At 34.2% G+C, this 25,874-nt stretch overlaps 1 protein-coding gene across 1 annotated transcript in view; it reads right to left on the bottom strand.

The window, feature by feature from the left end:
- LOC138987871 (mucin-19-like) overlaps positions 1-25,864 on the bottom strand; it is a 72,794-nt gene extending 46,930 nt beyond the window's left edge. Inside the window, 16 exon segments of the mRNA XM_070370108.1 lie at positions 113-210; positions 423-483; positions 924-1,041; positions 1,763-1,991; positions 5,412-5,522; positions 6,503-6,685; positions 6,774-6,938; positions 7,081-7,263; positions 7,380-7,515; positions 8,668-8,688; positions 8,690-8,796; positions 14,275-14,295; positions 17,130-17,156; positions 22,520-22,586; positions 23,706-23,870; positions 25,784-25,864. Coding sequence (XP_070226209.1) covers positions 113-210; positions 423-483; positions 924-1,041; positions 1,763-1,991; positions 5,412-5,522; positions 6,503-6,685; positions 6,774-6,938; positions 7,081-7,263; positions 7,380-7,515; positions 8,668-8,688; positions 8,690-8,796; positions 14,275-14,295; positions 17,130-17,156; positions 22,520-22,586; positions 23,706-23,870; positions 25,784-25,864 — 1,773 coding nt within the window.
- Positions 25,865-25,874: the final 10 nt, after the last annotated feature.

Below are 25,874 nucleotides of genomic sequence, written 5' to 3'. Positions count from 1 at the left end.
TTGCAGAATTCTAATAAGGTCTGTGTGTTAAGAAGAGAATTTTGGCTATTTAAACTGAAACCAAAGGAAATATTGCTGAAGTCTGCTATTAGATGAAATATAAATTTATTACCTGTACTCCATCTTCACAAACTTCATAGCTTTTACTAACAGCTTTCGAACAATCATCAGGAATTTTACTATCTGCAATGTGCTCATTGATATCATCTCCTTAAAAAGAAAGCAATGTTAACTTCAAGATATAATTATATATGTGCATTATTTTCAAGATAAATATAGACTTGACAATATAAACATTTATTTTAACAATTAATCATTCTTTATACAAAGGCAAATTGTTAGCTTTAGATTTATCCAAAATCAAATAATTGTAATTTCCTTTTGGGAGGGAATTTTCTTAGACAAATGCATTGAGATCCTACCTGGAGTGCTGTTGAAGTTACCACAAAGACCGCAAGTTGGATATTGCTTGTGAAGAGTGAGCTTTAAAAAAATTACATGTATGTTTATAAAATATTGAAAATATCTCAAGACAAAATTTAAACAAATGGAAAGACAGAGCCTCTTCATGTTCAATTTTACCTAAGCTGGTTACTTAGTAATATACAACAGAGTCTTTTCTAAATCATCTGAATTTAGAATTTGCAAAGATCTGACTTCACCTCTTACTGACTGTGTCTTTGGTTAGATTATTTAACTTTTATTATCCTGAATTTCCTGAGTCCTATTAACTGTAAAATAAGATTATTAACATTATGTACTTCAAGGTATTTTAAATATTAGATTATGCTTAGTACTGTCCTTGATACATACAGATTTCTCAGTAAACCTTATCTCTTATTTTCCTTGTATTATATTATTTTTATAACTGTAAGTAAAGAACAAAATGAACAGGACTATAAGAAAATCATAGGTGGACTTACTGAGAGTTTGTTGTTTTTGTCCCACATTAAAGACAGGATTCCTCTACGACTATTCAGAACATTATGTTCTCCATATTTTTTAATATGAATCAACTTATTGTTATATGGTATCTGCACACTGAAAAGTATAAAATACAGTTACACATAAAAGATAATAACAGTATTATTACATCAAAATTTTTCTGATAATTCATGTTTCTATATTTAGTATCATAAATAATACTTCTGGTAAATATTAAAGGTTTTTCTAGTCATTTCAGAAGGGACACAATGACTATTTTTCTGAATTTGGTAAGACTTTTAAGAAACAATGAATAAATCTTTGGGGCTCTGGAGAAATGAGCAAGAAGAAACTGGTTCGTTATAAGAATAAAATGATTAAATAATTTGAAATGTTCATAAGCAGCCTATCATATCTCATTTTCTTATCCTGAAAAGCATTCAAATACGTCATCCCTTCCAAACATAAATTGCTACTTCTAAAAATAATGGCCTAAGTTTCAGTGTATTGTTAAACCTCAAATTTTTATTTAGCATTAAACATACAAATGAAAGTTGAAATATTCTATTAACAGTTTCGTTGAATATGCATGTTGCCCCAAATCTAGACTCAAAACAGTCAAACAACAGAACTACTCTTTTTTTTAACCACCTTATTATAGGAATAAATCCCATATACAGCGAAGTCTTACATATGTAACAAGATTTTTTTCTAAATGTCAGTATGAGCACCAAAATAGGAAAAGAGTAGTGTATCTTCCCCAACCTTTTTCTCCCCTTTTTGATCAGGTTACTTCAAAATATTCTACATACTTTATTCAAAACACTATGACATTTACCTTTCACCATTAACTAAAAGTATATCACCAAAGATAGAGACATCATTGTTGTCAATTATAACTGTTATTTTTTCAATCTCACTATCATTGTTTCGTTTGATCTCAATATTGAAATCTCCTCCCGATTCAACACAGTGACGGCAGAAAGTATATGTGCATGAAGACTCAAAGGAAAAAACACGGCCGTTGAAAGCTTTATATGCTCCTTTGCCCCAAGTAGAAGCTTCACCTACAAAATATTTAGGGTCAAATATTCATTATTATTTAGAACAATTAATGTAGCTTCCATTTTTTATTTTTTAAGGGTTTATGTACCAAGAAAAAAATTCACTGAAAGGTACTAGTCTCACATCCATCTTAAATCTATAATTTTATTTCCTACATACTGCAAAATGTGTTAAAAGTAATACCTGAATTCTTGGAAATACCCAAAGTTGGCTATTCCTGCTAAAACAAAAGAAGAAAAGCATATTTTTTCCCCGTGGGAAAGGGAAATTGTCTCTATTGTGGGAGAGAATATATGGAGGGAGGCTGAGTTCTGTTTGTTTGTTTGTTTGGCTTTTTATAGAGATAATCTTTCTAATGTTGTCTGAGTGGGTTACCATTAATATTGGATGTATCACAATTAAAAATTTTTTAAATTAATTAAAATGTGAAAAAATATTAAATAAGTGTAAATAAGTATATTCTTTCTATACATATATATGTGTATGTATATATATGTGTGTGTGTGTATGTTTATCTGTATGTATGGTGTGTCTGGGTATATAAAACAGATAGATGACTGGAAAATTTTTTAAACCAGTTTCAAATTTTCTTTACTTTGAAACCTCATTAGGTAGTGGCTGATGGACATATAAATACATATACAAATTAGAAATAAATCTATTACTTACCAATAATTGCATTTGTTTCGGAGTATTTTGGCGTTGCTTCTGGAATATGGGATCCTTTCTCTATTCAATATAATAAATAGATTACTTAAATTTCTAATATGTATTGGCTTTAAATATATAGAATATTTGGTCTTCTATGTGGGAATTTAAAAATTGGTATTGAAGACTATCCAATGGGTTTTTTATCCTAAATATATATTTTCATTTTGTGATGCTATGATTTGCCAAAGTCATATGCATGGTTATCTACGAAGCCCATATTTTTTCTTGGAGCAATCAGCTACAGTATGTTCAGACATCATTAACAGTTTATTCATTTTGGGTCATGGACAGTTAATAACGTATGCTGCATCCCTTACAGAATTATTTTTTAAACTTCAAAAGTAGAACTTAGTGGCCTATTTTTATTGGAAGATACTACCCAAACAGGTCCAAGATAGATTTATTAAACCAGTCTACTGTCTAATACTAGTAACTCAATTATCCATATATTAAAAAATCAATTATCCTGATCAAAGGGAAAAATTCATAACCTTGAAACTTGGTTTCCCATAATCCTTTATTTCCAATGCACTGACTCTTTTATATGTGACCAAGTAAACACATGAAATCTTAGAGCAAGGTCTAAAAGCAAGCAACATAATATAGCAACAATTTTAAAAAGTGAACACTTTGATAGAATTTTAAAATATTTTTCACAATACCACTTATTGTATATCTTGAGGCCACTTCTCTTTATTACAGGCTGTCTAACCCAAGTTAGGTGAAAATAGATTAAATTCTGAGTTTATTTATAAAATAAACCTTTAAATACTATATCTAAAATGATAAATGGGAGGTTGTATTGTTTTATTTAGGATCTGTTAAGATAAAATTGAATGTTTCTTATTCAAAACTTGTTTCAAAGATCCAATTGGTCATCTAAATTATGGTATTCAAAGAGAATAAGCACTTAGAAGTTCAATATTGCATGAGAAACATTTAATAATATCAAGTTCCAGCAAATCAATAATCAAGAGAGCATCTTATAAATACATTTTAAAAACTGAACATTAAAAATCAAACTACCTGGAGTGCTGAGTGGTCCAGATGTACTGTAGTCAGATGAACTTGTGATACCTAATTAATACAAAATGATTAGGCCATTTCTGTTGTAATTTTATTTGGTAAAATATGAAAAGTATATTTTAAGATCTGATATATATATATCAAAGATCTAAATTCATCAATGGTGATGATAGCAGACTTAGAGCCACATGATGCTATATAAGAAAAACATTTTTATCAGCTTAACAACCTACTGGAGTAACAAAATTATAAGCCTCACTAATAAATGAACTGATACCAAATTAATTTATTCCAGATCAGTTGCTTAAAGCTTGTTCAGGTAAAGAGAAAAGGGTTGTATAGACAGAGTTCCAAGTCTGCTTTTCCAGTTTCAACCAAACTTACTCTCACTGTGAATTCTTTCACACTTGGGAAATCTAGGTACCATTTCAAAATGTCAAGTGCATAAAGGATTCAGCATTCATAGAAACTGGAAGTATTAAAATTACTAATCTAGATGAGCTGAGATGTTCAATCTCAAGATGTCTAATGTCAAGAGACATTAATGTCAAGAGATCCAGAACCTGCCATTTCAAAAGCACTAGATTTACTAGCATTAGATATGCTACTTGGGAGACTATTAATTAATAAAAGTCTGTCACCTAATTTGGAAAATTGAAAGCAGTTGAAAACTGACATCCAAATAGCAGAAAAATGTCAAATGGGCAACCACTCCACAATAGAAAGATAAGAGATAATTACCTCTTAGTACATTGCTCAGGAACAAAACCTAATAAATTTGAATACCTAGGCTAATGGCAGCAGGTCTGGGGTTCAGAATTTCAGTGTCTCTTTAACCATTTGTATCAACTGTACTTAAGCAAAATCAGTGACAATAAAGAATGAAAAATTCAAATATCTGAGTTTCACTGAAGTTTTGACCCCAAAATGTGTGTCCAAAGATTAAGAACAACCCAAAATAAAATTATTATTTCTGTATGATCAAATTCATTAATAGTTGGCTCTAACTGAGGCCAACCATTACTACACCACACTATATTTTTTGCTAATTATATTTTATTTTTTAAAAAGGTATTAACCTTAAATTTGAGTTCTAAGTATGAATTGTATTTTTCAGATGCTCACTGCTAACTTCATCAAAATAGTTCCCATAGCATATTAAGTGTTACTTTAACAATATGCAACACAAATTTCAATACTATTGAATCTCATGTTTCCATTAAGTGGAAATAATAAATTTTATGAGATTTTCAAAAAGGATGGATCTTATTTACTCTTCTCAGGAATGGACCTGTTAAAAAATACTTTAGCCATCAAGGCCAGATGCAAAATACAAAGTTCAAGCCCAACAAATCAACTGCCACTCTTCCACTTATGCAACTCCAAATCAGTTTCACATAAAGGCAACAAAAACTATCGCACACCAATATATTCATAACCACAAAACTAGTTCCACCTTCTAGACCAACATATTAAATTACTTTCATCTGATATCATCTAAAGATATTTCATCATTTTAGGACTTTGCATTGCTTTTTATATTTTATTAAGAAAAGTTACGATTTTCACTATTTTTTTTTTATAATTTACGTTAGAATCCTGCCTTTTTAATTAACAGAAATAAACCTCAATTCTCAAGTCAGGGGAACCAGATCCAATAACATCTTTTCCAGCATCACAGGTACCTGTACCACTAACGCCAGTTTCATCAGATACGTTTCGTCCAGAGGTACCAAGTCCAGCTTCACCCTTGTTTCCTTCACCACTTCCAGAATTAGAAGACCAAATGTTTCCTCCTAATGGAAAATCAAGATGTGATTAAAGAAATAAAGAAGGAAGCAATTAATTTGGATTTCTTGGGAGTAGAATCCAGGTTAAGATACCTGAGCCACTGACTTCAGATCTAGGACTCAAGTATTCAGCCTCAGCAGATCTGCCACTACTCTTTCCATTCGCACCAATTTACTGACTCTAAATCCCTATTGGTCAGATGACTCCAAACTGAATCCTGAATCTTCAGAAATGCCACTAAAATATTCAGCCTCATTTCTTGCATTCTTTCCAAATACAAAATGATGGTCAAAAGAATTATTTCAAAGCATATCGTGATTTAGAATTATTCCATGCAAAGACATTAACCATCAAAACCTATAGCACTGGAACTAGAGTCCAAAGAACCACCTACTCCATTTCTATCAGTCTATACCACTATGATCACTGTCACCGAATCAATCTGAACCAGAATCGCCAAAACCAAATTGAGTTCAGCCCTTCTTTTCTCCCTTTCTAAAGCTAGAAATCCTTCCCTCTAGTGGAAAAATTAAAATGTTATTTTAAAAAATAATGAAATTTTGAAATGCATTTCAATTTTACTGAAAAAAATCCAGATTAGGAGAATGCCCGAGTCATGGGCATTGGTCCTGAGATTCATGGATCCAGGCCCAATGGACGTTGCCACCCCATTCTATCAATCTGCTGCCTCCAAATTCCTTTTCACCAAAGGTCAAGCATCAATCCCAAATTTCCAAAATTATCACTACTTGTTCATCCCTACTTCTTACACTAGTACTCCTATCAGAATATCAAAACTTTGTTACCAGAATATATTTAATAAATGTTATGATTCAGAAAATTTTTTTCCAAAACTCTTTACTTCAAGTCCAAAATAAAAAGATTCACACTTTTGAGCCAGCAGAAAAAATCAAAATATTATTAAACAATATAATAAACATTTGGAACTCAACTGGATTTCTCAGGAAGGAGACTGAGAGGATACCTGAACTACTGGCATCAGAGGCAAAGCCTTTGAGTTCGTCCTCAACAGATGCACTGCCACTCAAGCCATCCCCTCCAAGTTCATTGATTTCCGATCCCTGTTGACCAGAAGACCCTAAATTGGATTCCAAATTTTCAGACCTATCACCAACATCGGTACTAACACTTCTCAAACTGGTGTCACCTGCAGAATATAAAATGGTTGTCACAGAGTTTATTGAGAATATTTTATGATTCAGAAATTTATACATGCAAAAATGAGATATCAATACCTAGATCACTGGAAATGGATCCTTCAGATCTAACCACTCGATTTCCTTCAACTGTTTTGCTACTAAAGTCACTGTCACCAAATGAACTTGAACCAGAAGCTCCAAAATCAAATGCAGCATTGACACTTCCAGCTCCAACTTCCCAACCAAAAGACCCTGTTTCAACTGATGAAAAAACAAATCAAGATATTATTAAAATTTAATCTTTAATAATTAATTTATTGTAAGATATTATTTAAATGAAAGTGTTTCCATCACTTAATTTAATTAACTTAAAATTTTTCAGAATGAATCTTGATTGGAATACCTGAGCTACTAACATCAGACCCAAGATCTTTAAATCCAGCCCCAACAGATGCAGTGCCACTCAAGCTATCCCTTTCAAGTTCATCGATTTTCAATCCCTATTGACCAAAAGACCCTAAGCCAGTTTCCAAATTTCCAGAGCTATCACCAACAAAGGTATCACCACTTCTCAAACTGGTGTCACCTGTAGAATACAAAATGATTGTCACAGAGCATATTGAAACATTCTATGATTCAGAAACTTGCATGCACAATAATGATATATCAATACCTAGATCACTGGAAATGGATCTTCCAGACCTAGCCACTTGATCTCCTTCAACTGTTTTGCTACTAAAGCTGCCGTCACCAAATGAACTCGAACCAGATGCTCCAAAAGCAAATGCAGCATTGCCTCTTCCAGCTCCAACTTCCCAACCAAAAGACTCTGTTCCAACTGATGAAAAAATAAAAATGTTATGAAAATTTAATCTTTGTTAATTAGGCTGTTGTGAAATTTAAAGAAAAGTGTTTCCACTACTTAATTCAATTAACCTAAAATTTTCCAGAATAAGTCTTTATTGGAATACTAATGACAGCAGACTAATGACTAATACAGTTGTCAGCTAATGAAAACAGAACCAAAACCTTTAAATCCAGCCCCAACAGACATACTGCCACTCAAACTACTCCCACCAAGTTCATTGATTCCAAAACCCTGTTGACCTAAATTGGAATCCAAATTCCCAGAGTTATCACCAACAGAGGTATTCAAATGTATTTTAACCAATTAATTAGTTTAACCAATTAAAATTTTTTCTGGAATGAGTCTCAGTTGGAATACCTAAGTCACAGGCATCCAAAATCTATGGATTTACCCCCAGCAGATCCCTTACTGCTAATTTCACTCCAGTCAGCTCTACTGATTTCCAATTCCTTTTGACCAGATGTCCCCAAACCAAATGCTAAATTTCCAGAGGCATGGCTACTAAATTTAGCCCCTCTTCTTTGCTAGTGCTGTCTGCTGAAGTTAAAAAAAGAGACTGTCACCAGGGAATATTTAAATACAACTTATGAATCAATACTTTTCATACACAAAACCTAAATAGTAATATATAGATCACCAGAACTTGATTTTCCAATGTTCCTATTTCTTTTAAGACTACTGACACCAACTCCACATGAACCAGAATCATCAAGACTAAATCCAATTTAACCCTCTTTTTTACCATCAAGTCCAAAATCAAAAGGAAAATGGAAAACTAAATGGAATATTAAACTGTTACCAGGAGAAATAAACAAAGGATATAAATCATTTATGTTTTTTCTTAATAAAGTCTGAATCAGAATATATGTTATTAAAGAGAGAGCCAAAGCCCATGGATTTATGAACGAACTTCTTACCATTCATTCTATTTCCATCAGTTTCCACATCTTTTAAGATAATTTGCTCTGACACACAAAAAAATCTATATTTACTGTACTTTAATGAACCTCGGTTATGTCAATGACTTTAATTTCCAAATATAAATTGATATTTATCTACAACTTTTGATATTGAAAATATAATATAAAACAATATTGAACCACATTTTGAAATAAAAATTACTGCAATAAAATTTAGCACTTTCGTTTTGCTTATCACCTTCTAATTCTTGACCATAGATATACACATTTGACAGTTTCAAACATTCTGACATTCCTTTCAGGACAATCAGTTCAAATACGAGTAATGGAACTTAAAAATTCAAAAAATCATACAAAAACATGAGACCAAAAAGGTTTTGTTTCTTGTGACAAAACTTGGAAATAAGAGAGTTTAGGTGGCTTTCCCAAAGTCCACAAAAGCTTCATAGGAAAGACTATATAGAAACTGTATTTCTTCATTCCAGGTCCAAGCCACTTCATAAAAGCATTCATTCCACTTGCCTCTTCACTAAAATGTTTAAATTGATTTCTGTTGATGAAAGCACAGATCCTTTAAGAATCAAAAGTAGTTTAAAAATCTAAGCACAGAAATTGAAACTGTAATCAGAAATCTTCGAGCAAACAAAAGCCCAGGTCCAGATGGCTTCACAGATGAATTATACCAAAAATTTAGAGAAGAGCTAACACCTATCTTACTCAAACTCTTCCAGAAAATTGCAGAGGAAGGTAAACTCCCAAACTCATTCTATGAGGCCACCATCACCCTAATACCAAAACCTGACAAAGATGTGACAAAAAAAAGGCCAATATCACTGATGAACATAGATGCAAAAATCCTTAACAAAATTCTAGCAATCAGAATCCAACAACACATCAAAAAGATCATACATCATGACCAAGTGGGCTTTATCCCAGGGATGCAAGGATTCTTCAATATCCACAAGTCAATCAATATAATACACCACATTAACAAATTGAAGAATAAAAGCCATAGGATTATCTCAATAGATGCAGAGAAAGCCTTTGACAAAATTCAACATCCATTTATGATAAAAACTCTCCAGAAAGCAGGAATAGAAGGAACATACCTCAACATAATAAAAGCTATATATGACAAACCCACAGCAAACATTATCCTCAATGGTGAAAAATTGAAAGCTTTTCCCCTAAAGTCAGGAACAAGGGTGCCCACTTTCACCACTACTATTCAACATAGTTTTGGAAGTTTGGGCCACAGCAATCAGAGCAGAAAAAGAAATAAAAGGAATCCAAATTGGAAAAGAAGAAGTAAAACTCTCACTGTTTGCAGATGACATGATCCTCTACATAGAAAACCCTAAGACTCCACCAGAAAATTACTAGAGCTAATCAATGAATATAGTGAAGTTGCAGGATATAAAATCAGTACACAGAAATCCTTTGCATTCTTATACACTAATAATGAGAAAAGAGAAATTAAGGAAACAATTCCATTCAGCATTGCAACAAAAAGAATAAAATACTTAGGAATATATCTACCTAAAAAAACAAAAGACCTATATATGCTGCTGCTGCTGCTAAGTCGCTTCAGTCATGTCTGACTCTGTGTGACCCCAAGGACTGCAGCCCACCAGGCCCCTCCATCCATGGGATTTTCCAGGCAAGAGTATTGGAGTGGGTGCCATTGCCTTCTCCGAGACCTATATATAAAAAACTATAAAACACTGGTAAAAGAAATCAAAGAGGACACAAATAGATGAAGAAATATACCATGTTCTTGGATCGAAAGAATCATTATAGTGAAAATGAGTATATTACCCAAAGCAATCTATAGACTCAGGGCAATGCTTATCAAGCTACCAACAGTATTTTTCAGAGAACTACAACAAATAATTTCACAATTTGTATGGAAATACAGAAAACCTTGAAAAGCCAAAGCAATCTTGAGAAAGAAGAATTGGAACTGGAGGAATCAATCTACCTGACCTCAGACTATACTACAAAGTTAGAGTCATCAAGACAGTATGGTACTGGCACAAAGACAGAAATATAGATCAATGGAACAAAATAGAAAGCCCAGAGATAAATCCATGCACATATGGACACCTTATCTTTGACAAAGGAGGCAAGAATATACAAAGGAGAAAAGACAATATCTTTAACAAGTGGTGCTGGGAAAACTGGTCAACCGCTTGTAAAAGAATGAAACTAGAACACTTTCTAACATCACACACAAAAATAAACTCAAAATAGATGAAAGGTCTAAATGTAAGACCAGAAAGTATAAAACTCCTAGAGGAGAACATAGGCAAAACACTCTCCAACATAAACCACAGCAGGATCCTCTATGACCCACCTCCCAGAGTAATGGAAATAAAAGCAAAAAATAAACAAATGGGACCTAATTAAACTTAAAAGCTTTTGCACAATGAAGGAAACTATAAGCAAGGTGAAAAGACAGCCTTCAGAATAATAGCAAGCAAAGCAACTGACAAAGAATTAATCTCAAAAATAGACAAGCAGCTCCTGCAGCTCAATTCCAGAAAAATAAATGACCCAATCAAAAAATGGGCTAAAGAACTAAACAGACATTTCTCCAAAGAAGACATACAGATGGCTAACAAACACATGAAAAGATGTTCAATATCACTCATTATCAGAGAAATGCAAATCAAAACCACAATGAGGTACCATTTCACGCCAGTCAGAATGGCTACTATCCAAAAGTCTACAAGCAATAAATGCTGGAGAGGGTGTGGATAAAAGGGAACCCTCTTACAATGTTGGTGGGAATGCAAACTAGTACAGCCACTATGGAGAACAGTGTGGAAATTCCTTAAAGAACTGTTAATAGAACTGCCTTATGACCCAGCAATCCCACTTCTGGGCATACACACCCGAGGAAACCAGAATTGAAAGAGACACCTGTACCCCAATGTTCATCGCAGCACTGTTTACAATAGCCAGGACATGGAAGCAACCTATATGTCCATCAGCAGATGAATGGATAAGAAAGCTGTAGTACATATACACAATGGAGTATTACTCAGCCATTAAAAATAATGCATTTGAATCAGTTCTAATGAGGTGGATGAAACTAGAGCCTATTATACAGAGTGAAGTAAGCCAGAAAGAAAAACACCAATACAGTATAGTAACGCATATATATGAAATTTAGAAAGATGGTAACGATAACCCTGTATGTGAGACAGCAAAAGAGACACAGATGTATAGAACAAACTTTTGGACTCTGTGAGAGAGGGCGAGGGTGGGATGATTTGGGAGAATGGCATTGAAACATGTATATTATCATATGTGAAACAAATTGCCAGTCCAGTTTCAATGCATGATACAGGATGCTCGGGCCTGCTGCACTGGGATGACCCAGAGAGATGGGATGGAGAGGGAGGTGGGAGGGGGTTCAGGATGGGGAACACATGTATACCCGTGGCGGATTCATGTCAATGTATGGCAAAACCAATACAATGTTGTAAAGTAATCAGCCTCCAATTAAAATAAAATAAATTTATATTAAAAAAAAACCCAGACAAAACAAAAAAAAAATAATAAAAATCTCTCCCATGAATTCCTCTAATGCTAAATCAGATTTGGTCAAAAATAACCATCAATTCCTGCTTTGCTAATTGATTGCTTTTTCTGTCAAAGAAGGAACTAAGAAACAACCTAGATTTCTGTTTCACTTGCAGCAAAATTAGAGCCAGCTAATCCATTTACTGAATTCACAAAAAATCCATTTTGGCCAGATGCACCCCAACAAATTCTATTTTTATCTGAAGCAGTGCCACTAAGTTCTGTACCACAAGAGACACTGTTGGCAAGACTATATGCTGAGCTGGTTTTCTTTACCATACAAAAATAATCATTATCAGAGAGAAGTTGCCTTCATTCATACTGTAAAAGAAATTAATCTACACTCACTGCTTGAACTAGGTCTTCATTATTATTTTGAATGTATCATCCCTTCCCCTCCACATATCTCTCCATATATAATTACACACAGTATAATCAGAGGTGGGCATGGCAGCCAATTTACCATGAGGTTTGAGAGAATTCCATAAGAAAAGTGATGCACTGGCTTCAGAGTTCATTTAAGATAAAGTTTCAATGTGATCTATAGAACATGAGCAAACAATTCACACCTCAGTGTTGTAAACAAGAGTAAATTTCTGTGTTGATTTATTAGTCATATTGAGATTGTCAATCCCAAAATAGATGACTGGACAGACAGGAAATGTTTGTGTCTTTCCTGTGGCTATTTTAACCACATCCCTACACCTAAAACTGCTATTCCCTTTTTAGTTATCACCACCTGGACTCAAATATTAAATTTTAATATAAAATATTGAAGTTATTTTCTTCACTGGATCTCCTTCTTCGTGACTTTTGCAGAGATACAAACTATAGAAACTTCAGGGAGCAGGTAAGTAAAGTAAAAGTTTGAATCAGCCAGAAGGAAGAAGTGTATTGAATCAGAAAACACATGCCTAACTTAAAGAAATTTAAATTTGTTTCTGATAGAACCAAAATTGAAGGCCACAAACTGCCTAAGAACCCTACTTTATAACATTATTACTTGGCAAATTGAGTATGTAATTTCACGAGGAATCTTGGTATTGAAAATGGATTGTGGTTGCAGACAGAAACATGAGTATATGTGTGTGTGTGTGTGTGTGTGTGTGTGTGTGTGTGTGTATGCGCGTGCAAGCGCATGAGTATGCGCTCCGTCGTGTCCAACTTTGCGACTCCATGGACTATAACACACCACGCTTCTCTGTCTGTGGACTTTTCCAGGCAAGAATACTGGAGTGGGTTGCCATTTCCTCCTCCAGGGGATCTTCCTGACCCAGGAATGGAACCAGCAACTCCTGTGTCTTATGTGTTGCAGGCAGATTCTTCATCACTAAGCCATCAGGGAAGCCCAAAACATGAGAGTTTGCACTAAAAATGGGTCCAGGAAGCATTTTAAATTATTAGTTTACAATTATAAAAATGATTGATCATCACGATAATACTAAGAAAGATAGTTTAAGAAAATAAAAATCATTAGGAAGAATTTAATGTAAACTTTGCCAAGATTCTCTTAAAACAGAATTCATTACTCTCATTGGCACTGGAATTAGTGTCTTTAAGGCCATATGCTACAAACAAAACAAAGATTATTAGATTATCCCAACTGGGAAAAAGTACTTCTAGGTCAGCATTTTTCTCCAACAGTACCTGCTGGAATGTCTTTTGACTCTAAACTATTAACCTCCCAAAGTTCTCTGACCTGTCTGCAGCAGTTCCTTGAGTGCTAAATCCAATGTTAAAGGGTGAACCAAACAAGAGATTTCTTTCTTCTGTTTAAGTCACCAAAGGATGAACTACTGTGCAAAAAGGGACTTACTGTGAATAACAGACATTTTTATATGAAAACAGTATTGCTGGCACAATAAATGTGATTAGATTACAATACTATGAAAAGCCATATATTATTTTGTGTAAGCACCTTTATTCTGGTGGTGCTGGGAATGACATACACCCCTTATTAATTTAATTACCATGTCCATATCTTTTTGTCATAGTGGTAAGACCTCAAGAAATAAATGAATAAAGTTGTAAAGATTTAATTGATATGTACTAGAAATTCTTCCTCTCATGGACAGGGCAGAAACCTCCCCATCTGCTTCCTTCTCCAGTACTAACCTCCGAGCTCCAGTGGTCAACCTTCTCCCATCATAATACTCTACCATGTTGAATTCACGCTGTCCTTGGTTTAGTAACAGCTTGTAAAATTAAAATAACATACCTGATTCTCTTTTCTGTATTTCTGCAAAGAAAAAAGATGAAAACATTTACTCATAAATTAACATTTGCTCAACTCCTTCAAGAGCTAGTTTAAATGTCATTTCAATGAGGCATACTATGACAATGTAAAGTTGCACCCCCCCATTTTAATCCTCCTAATTATCATTATATGACTCTAACTTATTCCATAGATTTTATCACCTTGTACATACCACGTTTACTACTTATAATGTTTATTGCTTATGAAGTGTCTTCTAGATTTAAGCTGTATAAACTTAATATTTTTTGCCTGTTTTATTCACTGAGGTATTCCAGATGTCTTGAAATGTGCTTGAACCATAGAGGATACTCAGTTAATATTTATTTAATAAATACATTAATCAACAAAGGCCTTTTGTTAAGGTAATATATACTGTATAATATAAGGTATTATTGAGGTATTAATATACTGTGCTTTCTATACCATTTCTGTTTTTTTCTAATCTCTGTAATAAAATTGAAGAACTTTAGAATTAGTAATGCCTTAATAACTACAATATTATTGTAAATTCATGGAAGACATGCATTTTGGTCACTGATTAGATAATAAAATGCATGATTTGTAAGCAGAACTTAAAGACTATGTAAGAGCAAATACAAATAATAGTAAGAAACTTAATTCTCTCTGTTGACAATAAGGGAAGAGAGACTCCCCTCTTTTTTAGATCATTTACTTTAGAAAACTTAAACTCCCTTCCTTTCTCTACCTCTTTAATATGTTTTTTCATCTTTTTAAAGGTTATGTAAGCAACTCAGTAATGTTTCCTTAAGGGATTGGTGACTATCTTTTTGAAACACTATCATCAAGGGAGAGAGCTCCTCTGTGTCCTGGGTGATATGAACATAACTTCAGCTCGTGTCTGACTCCAAGTGCAAACTTCCCTCCTTTATGATTTTAAAGATACAAGAAAGTATTTTTTCTTATAAAGGCAACTAGCAAACACAGGTGGCTACCCTAACTACCAAGCAAACTTAGGACAAATCGTGTGTGATGATTGGTGATGTCAATTGCTCTTATTTGAGGACAAGTTATTGTTCATCTTAAGGACATGTATGTAATGGGTTTTATCTTCCTGGCTGTATAAAAGGGAAATATTTCTTTCTGTTCTTGCAATCTCTCCAGCTGATTGTCTATGATGTGTATCATACTCAGGTTTAATCCTTATTCAATAATAAAACTGTTTTCTTTCTCTTCTGCTTTTGTGAAGAGGTTTTCTGGGGTGGCAAAAGATTTTGTTTTTAATTACATTTCCCCATCTCCGATTTTTAGACTTAACCATTTTGCATGTTTTTCGCAAATATATTTTTCTATAGCAAACAATATCCAGAAATAAAATATTAAATTTTTGAGAATAGCAATGATTTAGTCTACTATTTAGTTGGAGGAAGAGATCCTTAACATTTAAGACATAATTAAATTATAATAATCACTTAATAGTGTTTGGTTTGAGATGAAGTCAAGAGTGCTTAGATTACAGCCAATTTATATTATTATGTTATTAAGTAACCCTCAAAATACTATCACTTTTACAACACTTCTCCATATACAGCGTTTTTTTCTCAACTTGCCCTAAACCTGTCCCACTTCACTATACACTCTTCTCCCTTCCTCTTTTATCTTCTCTCTCTCTCTCATTGTCTTTCTTCACTTCCATGTACTTTTATAATTGCATCTTGAAATCTAAATATCTTAGTTTGATGGCAAAGCAGAAAGAAATAAAGCCATATTCAGTACAGTGGGAAATTTATGAACTTTTGAGTCAGACCCATCTGGACTCCCAGACTTGCAATCAGAATGCCCTTTGTCAATACCTCTCTTAGAGAGGGGGTTCCTACTCTCTCTAGCCACCAAGTTTTACTCTGGCCTTCCTTGAGCCATGGTCCTTCTTAGAGGTCAAAGAATACAGACACAGGGTCAAGGGTATATGCTAACCCGGAGCCAGTTCCATCTTCCCTCCCCCATTGTAGATCATACTATGCCTCAAATAATCTTGAGAGAGATGCCCATGAAGATTCTGGTAGAGGGATTGGGACAGCAGGGCCCTGGGCACACATATAATAAGCGAGGATGAAAAATATCTGCTTTATAATGTGTGTGTGCATGCTCAGTCACTCAGTTGCATCTGACCCTGCAACCCCATAGACTGTAGTGCACCAAGTTCCTCTGTCCATGGGATTTTCCCAGGCAAGAATACTGGAGTGGGTTGCCATTTCCTCTCATTATATTTCACATATTTAATTCATGGTAAGTGTGCACTGTATTCATTATATCTCTCCTGAGTTTAATGCCACAGATATATTAGATCCTTCATTTTGTTAGACAAATGTTTCTTCTGAATTTATTCATTCTGTTATTGAAATGAACAGCCTTATATCTTAGCCAGTGTGCCATATTTGTTTCTACTATTTTATCCTTCTCATATTTGATTATGTAAAACTTGCTCAGAAATACAATGCCACTCGGGTCACAAGTAGTAACGGCCAGTATGTTTGTCGTATGTATCACATCTTATATGTGGTATGTATACCTTAATCTAGTCACATTTTTCTCATAGGTTTAAGAGATTTTTATAAATCTAGTAACCAGAGCAGTTTTATATTTCAAAGGTTACTACCTTCATCAGTACTGACTAGGTATTAAAACAGTTGTCCCAGATTATACTAGAACACACTATGGTATGTTTGTATTAATAAGAAATATTTCAAGTGTTTTAACGATTTTTCCATGGAAGACATGTCCTGTCTCCAAAGAAAAGCAGTTCCACTCTATTGTTATTTAGCACAAATAGCATAAGAAAAGAAAACAAAGTAATTTACCTGATTTTCTTTCAGCTATTTTGTCATCTGAAGAAAAAGAGAGAGAATTGCTGTCATTAGTAGCTTTTTTGATAGATTTGCCAATAGAAAGTGAATCTTGATTGCAACCAATGCTTGTGCTGTGAGACATTCCCACATCTGCTGACCATAGTATCTTAACCCCCCTCTAGACCAGCTCCACAAAGGAAATGGCTATACCAGTCCTCCAACCAGCTAATAGAGTCAGTCTAGACGCATGAATTAGGACACAACAAAACATAATTCTTAGATGACTGAAAAGGTGTTTCAAAGCATTAATTATTATTCTATTGGCAAAATGTAGATGTTTTAAAGTTTTTCATGTAACAGAAATAATGTATAAACTAAAATTAATTAATGTGAATCAAATGAGTACAATTTTTATTTTACAGCTGTATACTGAAATTCAAATATATACAACTTACAGATAGTTCCAGCATTGCTATTATTATGAATCAAGATGAACTTTAAATAAATAGCAAGCTTGTCAAGCCATAGTATGTATGTGCTCAGCTGTGCCTGACTTTTTGCAACCCCATGGATTGTAGCCCGCCAGGCTCCTCTGTCCATGGGGATTCTCCAGGCAAGAAAACTGGGAGCAGTTGCCACATCCTCCCTCCTCCAGGGGATCTCCCAACCCAGGGATCAAACCTGCATCTCCTGCATTATCAGGTGGGCTTCCCTGGTGGTTCAGCTGATAAAGAATCCTCCTGCAAAATGGGAGATCAGGACTCGATCCCTGGGTTGGGAAGATCCCCTGGAGAAAGGAACAGCTACCCACTCCAGTACTCTGGCCTGGAGAATTCCATGGACTGTATAGTCCTTGGGGTCGCAATGAGTCAGACATGACCGAGTGACTTTCATACTCTTTACTACTGAGCCAAGGCCATGAACTAAAACAAACATCAAATAAAGCCAGTTAAAAGATAAAGGGCTTCCTATGTGTTCTGATAAATTGTTGCCAAAACTAAATTGTACATAGTTACACACACACACACATTTAGCCAAAAGATAAGAAAAAATGGTTTACAGATAGGTTTGGGGACTATTTGTCTCTAAAGAAAAATTATACAATAACATTCCCCATATAGGTTTAATATCTGGAAAATTCTATCTGAAATGTAGGTTGCAATTAAGAGTCATCCCCAAATCCTCTTGCAACAAATAAAGATGTCAAAAAACCATGCATGAACTTTTCCCTTCTCGAAAAAAAACTCTGGGGTTTCACACAGAATACACACTATTACAACGTATACAAGGGTAATGAGCTGGGATCAAAGGTGCTCTCATCACAGGAAACTGAAGGCAGTAAGTAGGAATTAAAACTGAGTGTTAAAAGCAGATGTAATGATCCTATAAAAACATAAAACTAGATATTCAACATAAGTCAGGAGAAAGAAAGGCAAATTAAGAACAAACATAGAAACTTGGAAACTATCTCCAGAGTAGAGCCCAACTGTCGCACACATATCAGTAAATCCCAAGGGCAACATTCCATGGTATTTAATATAATTCACATTCATTTTTATGTTCTCAAAATAAAGTTAATCTGTGTTCAGAAGTTCCATTTCTTCTTGGGTATGTAGATAGGCTATCTGTGGTTCATTTCAGTAAGTTTACCTTTCAGAGAATTTGGTTACCCTCACATAGAAAACTTTTATATGTAGAACATATAAAATCATATAAAAAATATAAAAACATATCAATGATCCTTAATTATTTTATTCATTCAAAACATATATACTGAGTGTCATTGCACCCATAGATCAAAATCCCACCCTTGAGTAGCTTACATTTGTGAGATAAACAGTGAGGAGTCCACGTAATTCAATAACAAAATCAAGTATGTATGAAAATTAAATATATCAATTTTCTGTATTCCATGTTGATGAGAATTTAAATTGGTACAGCTATTATGAAGAACAGTATGGAGGTTCCTCAAAAAAATTAAAAATAGCACTACCATATGACCTATTAATTCCACTTGATTATGGATCCAAAGGAAATAAAATCACCATCTCAGAGAGATATCTTCACTCCCATATTCAGTGCATAACTATTCACAACAGCCAAGACATAGGAACAAAATAAGTGTCATCAACAGATGGACAGCTAAAGAAAGTGATATATGTTACATACAATAGAATACCGTTCAGCCATAAAAAAAGAAAATCCTACCATTCATGGCTACATGGATGGACCTTGAAGGCATTATGTAATAGGAAAGAATCTTTTGTATCTAAGTTAATGACTTGTAAGTTTAAATTACGCATAATGACCTATCTCTGGGAGCCATGCCTCCCAGGTAATGTGCATTAAGCTAAAATACTTTTGCTTAGCTCACGGGAAACATCCTGATCAGGACCAGCTGTGAATGACTGCAGGAAGATTCCCTCCAGAGACTAATAGGAACCAGGAAATAATTTTATTTACTACCCCCCACCTCCCTCTACACACATACTTTTAGTATAAAAGAGGCCTGAATTCTAATTCAGGCAAGATGGTTCAAGATGGTTCTTTGGGGCATGAGTCTACCTTCTCAGTTTGCTAGCTTTCTGAATAAAGTTGCTGTTCCTTGCCCCAACAACTCATTTCTTGATTCATTAGCCTGTCATGAAGTGAGCGGTATGAGCTTGAACTCTGTAACAACTACGATAAGTGAAATAAGTCAGAAAAAGACAAATATTATACAATTTCCTTTTTATGTGGAATCTAAAAGTATCAAACTCATAGAAAAAGAGTAGAATGGTGATTTCCAGGAGATTGAGAATGGGAGAAATGGGAAGATCTTGATGAAAAGTACAAACTTCTAATTATGAGATAAATAAGTTCTGGGGATTCAATGTATAGCATCGCGACTACAGTTAACCATTTTGCATCATGTACTTTAAAGGTGCTAAGAGAATAGATTTTAAATTTTCAAGTCACACACACAGATACACATAAAAAATAACTGTGTGAGGCAATAGAGGTGTCAAATAACTTTATTGTGGTAGTCATTTTAAAAATATCACATTGTATACCTTAAACTTAGGTCAATTATATCTTAATATAGCTGAAAATTTTTTTCTTTGTTCCAAAAGTGGGCTCAGAATACACCTTGTTATCTAAAAGTGAAGATCAATTTCTGAAAGATACTGACCTGAGTTTAGCCTATAAAATAGGGCTTCCCCATCTGTAAAAAATTTTAAAAAAAAAAGGTGACAACAGTTAGATCATTTTATACTTCTATATAGCATATATTTTAAAGCAATCAGGATAATTCTATCATTTCCATTCTTCTTTTAAATTCAATATAAGCAATCTGCTTTTCATATCTAATCACTGTTATTTCAATATTAATTTATTACTTTGGATCTTTCCTATTTAACAAATCTCATCTATATAGATATATGTAGTATATTTACCTATCAATTTACTTAAAAGTTTCATTGTCAGCACATTCTTGGGAACATATGTAGCCAAATAAATTAACTTCACACGTTACTATTAACCAATGCTTTATACCTTTTCATACTAGCTAAATGTTTTACAGCTGCTAACATGAAGTTTATTTTCTGATCTATATTTCACTCGATTTTCCCTAAACATTTCCTGGTTAATGTGTTAATAAGCAATGAATTAGACCAAAAAGGGGAAGAAGATAATCAATTGTACAGATTTTACTCTAGAGGACAAAATAGTCTGGGAATAAGATAAGAATTGATTATCTACTTCATGCCAAATCTACTGAAAATGTTTTCCCACTTAGCCAGGGAACTGTTTATTTCTTTCTATATATTTGTTGTTGTTCATTCACTCAGGCATGTCTGACTCTTTGCGACCCCATGGACTGCAGCACACCAGACTTCTCTGTCCTTCATCATCTCCCAGAGCTTGCTCAAACTCATGTTCATTGAGTTGGTGACACCATCCAACCATCTTATTCTCTCTTGTCCCCTTCTCCTCCTGCCTTCAATCTTTCTCAGTATTAGGATCTTTTCTAACAAGTCAGCTCTCCGCATCTATATATTTATGGTTGATTTAACAATAGAAATATTTCTTCTGCCTGATTCTATGGATGTCTTCTAAATATCTGCTTTCTCCAAATTGTGGTCATTAATTCCTTACCATCCTGTAACCTACTGAAAATGAAGGGAATCTGTTTGGATCCTGAAACTCATTGACTAAGAGCAACAAAAATTCATTTTCACTAAGGCACGTGGAATTTCTTTTTTCAGGTATACTCCTTACTTCTCACTGTGAACTTAAAAAATTCTTGAATTTTGTCAATCGATAACCAGCCTATGGAAATCCTCTTGAAACATTTGTAATCATTTACCAGAACTATCATGGAGATCTAGGAATTTACTTTAGAAATACTCTCCAGTTATCTGGTCAATTTAATATACTTTACCAAATACAAACACATTTTGTTGTGATATATCATTTATGTTTTGAAAATGAAAATAATGTTTCATAATCTATTACTTAAGATATAAGAAATACATTTATGTAAACATAGTCAAAGAATATTTATATTTATATAAAATAGAAACAAAGATTATAACAAAATGCTACGTTAGATTATGAAAGTCTCCATTACTTGAAATAACATTTTCTAATGGTCTATCTAAAATTTCCCAAGTAGCCAGATTAAGAATAAGAATGTTTTCTCTTAATCATAGTAAATAATTGTAGTTTTCTTCATTATAATTTCTCACAGAAAAGTAAAATGTGTCCTACTCCTAAATTTATAAAATAGATTTAAAATTTCAATATATAACTAATCTCTCTTTTGCACTTTTCTCCTTATGTTTAGATGTTACAGTTTTCCTACACTTTTCAGAAACAAACTGAAGGATGAGAAATACATTTGTTTCTAAATATTTTTATTTTGTTTTGCTCATTTTTTAAAAAAAGATTTATTAGCAATCTTATCTTTCAATAAACTCTAGAAATTAATTAATTGATTTTCTAAAATATCCATGAAAGTTTTAGTTTAAAAAACATTCTCCTTATAAAATTTTTCTTTGATGATGAGCTAGTCTTTTAACTGGGGATACTTTTATGATTTATGAAAACTGAAATTATTGGTGTGGGTCTTTAGTTTTGAGGTAGATTCAAGTTCAAAACAGAGTCATCAAAAATCTGTTCACTAATATCTCTAAGCATATGGCTAACAGATAAAGATATTCCCTTAAGTCAGGCTTGTTAAAGCTGAAACAATACATAACAAAATTAAAATCTAATTTTCTTACTTATTATCCTACTCATGGTGCAGGAAAGATTTCCCAGAAGAAAAATATTTGAAATATAGAACATGAAACATTTCAACAAATATATGCATGGATCTATCAAACATGGAAGGATTCTTTAAATTAGTCACTTACTTTTGCAAAAGATGCAAAGTGCCACAACCAAACACAAAAATATTAACTTCATGGTGGTGATTGGGACCTAGAAACGGAAAACAGTCATCGTGGAGAATCAGATCCATAGGGTTCCTTCTACCTGGAGCTTTTATACTCACTCATACCACTATATTTCATCATGGGCTAGGTGTGGTAAGCTTAGTGCTGACAGGGCAAAGGTAAATATCATAGCTCACCAGAGATGAAATCCATCTCAAGTCAGTTTAGTGTCTTATTTCTGTGACATCTTCTATCTTGAATTAAGTCCAGCTCACGCCAAATGCAGACCATGCCCTCTTGCCACCCTAGGCAAACAGCTAAGGCAGGAACTAAAAGTCCCAGATTAAAAACCAAATACGCCAATGATGTACATTTATCTGTACTCTATTAATCATTGCAAAAGTCTTAATACCTCAAGAAACTCAAATACTATGATTAAATATTGTAATTGTCTCTCTGTTAACAACGAAATGTATTTTAAACATTAACCTACCTGGAGACAAAGAACTCTTTTCTTAATGATATATGAACAGGTATTTCCTTAGAGAAATATGTGACTATCACACAGGGTATACATATAGACATATGGACGTATTTAAGTGCACCATGGTTATAGTAATTATTACTCACAAGGATACATAATTCTCCAATAATACACATTTTACCATGAAATTTATAATCAGGCATATAAGTAAGTAGAAAATGTATGAAAGCAAGACCATCAGAAAAAATGTTTCTGGCCAAAACTTGAATACAAAATGCCAGCCATGAATTATATATGTAGATATTCTGGGATAGAAAAATCAAGCTCAAACTAGGATTTAGGAAGAGAAAATCCAGTCTTGGCTGAGCAGGTAGAGAGGGTTAAATGCCTGATACTGGTTGATTGGACCTGAAAAACAGAAGGGTTGACCCCATGGCTTTGATGATGCTTTGATGTTTTTCATGGCTTTGATCTGCTTCTCATCTGCTCCCCATCACTACCAAAGAAAAACTTCAGAGGGAAAATAGTCTTCAGTTTATTCTCTCCAGAAAAGCAGAAGAATCCCAAGAAAGGGAAAAGGTGTAAAAACCTTCCTTTCCTTCCCCTTTATTCACTCATGTCTCCTCTAATTTCAAAGAAAAGGTGATGCCTGCCTCTTTTGAGGGCCTCCTCATAACATACTGGGTGCTTGTGCTCGTGGGCCCCCTGCTCCTCAACATCTTGCTGAATTCTTAGATCATTTCGACAGGGGGCAGAATTCCACAGATTTATGTACTTAAAATTCACTTTCCTATTCAAGGTAACACATTTATTGAAGGTCAGGAATTGAAAGTACCAGATTTTTACCTGTAGAACAGAGACCCAGAGAGAGGAACACAGAAACCATGGGGAGAAGGCTTTCATGCCACAAACAGAGAGGGAGGTAACAGAGGACCACTTCACCAAGCATAATTTTTTAAAAATCCAGCTCTGATCCTTTCAATAACTCACAAATAAAGACTGTATGGTGAGAATTTTTCTCCAACACAGAAAACAAAAGTACAATTCAGAGAGAACATTGCCACCATTAAATACTGCCACTTGTGATGTTCTTTTCTTTAAACATACACTTTCTTGTGGAGATTTCCTCCCTTCACATTATCATTGTGATGTAATTATTCTTTCATGTGCTTGACTGTGGGCTTAGGCATGTAAGAGACCTGAATGAAACATAAAGTTACTTACAAGCTTTTGGGGGAAATAAGAATACATGAAAGATAGAAATTTTCTATAAGTAGAGTTTAGTACGCAACACTATCGAAGTAAGAAAGACAGAGATTTTCTTCACCTTGAGAAAATCAGGGAAATTTTCATGGTTTCATAGGCTAAGGGCTGGAAAAAGACTTGGATATGCAGAATCAGAGAGATTCCAAGTGGGAAATGCATTAAGAATAAAGACAAATGCAATTTCAAAATTTCAGTGTCCTCCGTCTTTCCAGATCACTACTTCTAGTAGTCTGATTATAACAATCCACTGATTCCCACTCAGAACTATAATTCATTGAGCCTATTTACCTTGCACTCATTTCATGGCAGGAGTGAACATCAACATTGTAGGAATAAGTGAAATAAAACGGACTAGAAAGTGTGAATTTAATTCAGATGACCACTATATCTACTTCTGCAGTCAAGAATTCCTTAGAAGAAATGGAGTAGCCCTCACAGTTAAAATGCAGTACTTGGGTGCAATCTTAAACACAACAGAATGATCTCAGTTCGTTTCCAAGGCAAACCACTCAACATCACAGTAAAACACCCTGGTGCTGGGAAAGACTGAGGGCATGAGAAGAAGGGGGCAACAGAGGATGAGATGGTTGGATGGCATCATTAACTCAGTGGACATGATTTTGAGCACACTTGGGGACATAGTGAAGGACAGGGAAGTCTGGCCTGCTGCAGTCCATTGGTTCACAAAGAGTCAGACATGACTAAGCAACTGAACGACAACAAGAGCCTTTCATTCACCTTCACTTCCCTCAACAATTAATGTACTTTCTTCCTTGGCTTGAAGTCTATGATCAACTATTATCAGTATTCCCTGGCATGAATCCCCAATTCCCTTGACCTTCTCTATACTTGCTGGGCAAAAATACAACCATGGCTTAAATTAAACTTTTCTCTATCTATACTAAGCAGATAATCATCACAGGGTAAAAATACATGGTCATGCTATCCTATCTCTCTTAAATTCACTACCCCAAGTGGATCCTTAAGACAGTCAGTCAATTATATTTTGTAGTCTATTTGCTTTTTTCTCTTTCTCATATTTTTTCTCTTTCCCAAAAGCCAATGTCTCCTTCCCAACCTCCCTGTCATCAATGACCTTACTTCCAAATTTACTAAGAAAATAAAAAACATCAAAAGAGAACATCTACAGCCACGCATAAAGACATCTTTTACTATTTGTACCCTGAACTCTGCAACTTTCTTATTAATACAGATCAACACTGAGTGCTGCCACCTAAGCTTGGCCTCCCCATTTGTGTACTGGATGCCATCCAGGAACATCATGCCAGTAATTTGTTCATCTCTATCCATATCATCAAGTTTTCCCTCCTCTTCTGGATTATTCCCAACAGTATAAATACATGCTTTTATTTGTCTTCACTAAAAGAAATGAATAAATATAATAAAACAAACAAATTTATGTATCTGAACTATTTCTCAATGAACTTGTTCTTTTTTAACTGTTGAACTCACTTCCCTCCCAGGTCTCTTACCACACTTCTCCACTGCCCTTGATGGTTAAACTTCACAAGGGAGTTTCTTATGCTCATTGACTCCAGCTTCTGACTTCTCATTGTCTCGGGA

Source organism: Bos mutus, chromosome 5 (genome assembly GCF_027580195.1).
Source record: "Bos mutus isolate GX-2022 chromosome 5, NWIPB_WYAK_1.1, whole genome shotgun sequence".
Lineage (NCBI taxonomy): Eukaryota > Metazoa > Chordata > Mammalia > Artiodactyla > Bovidae > Bos > Bos mutus.
This window is presented reverse-complemented; position numbering and strand designations above follow the sequence as displayed.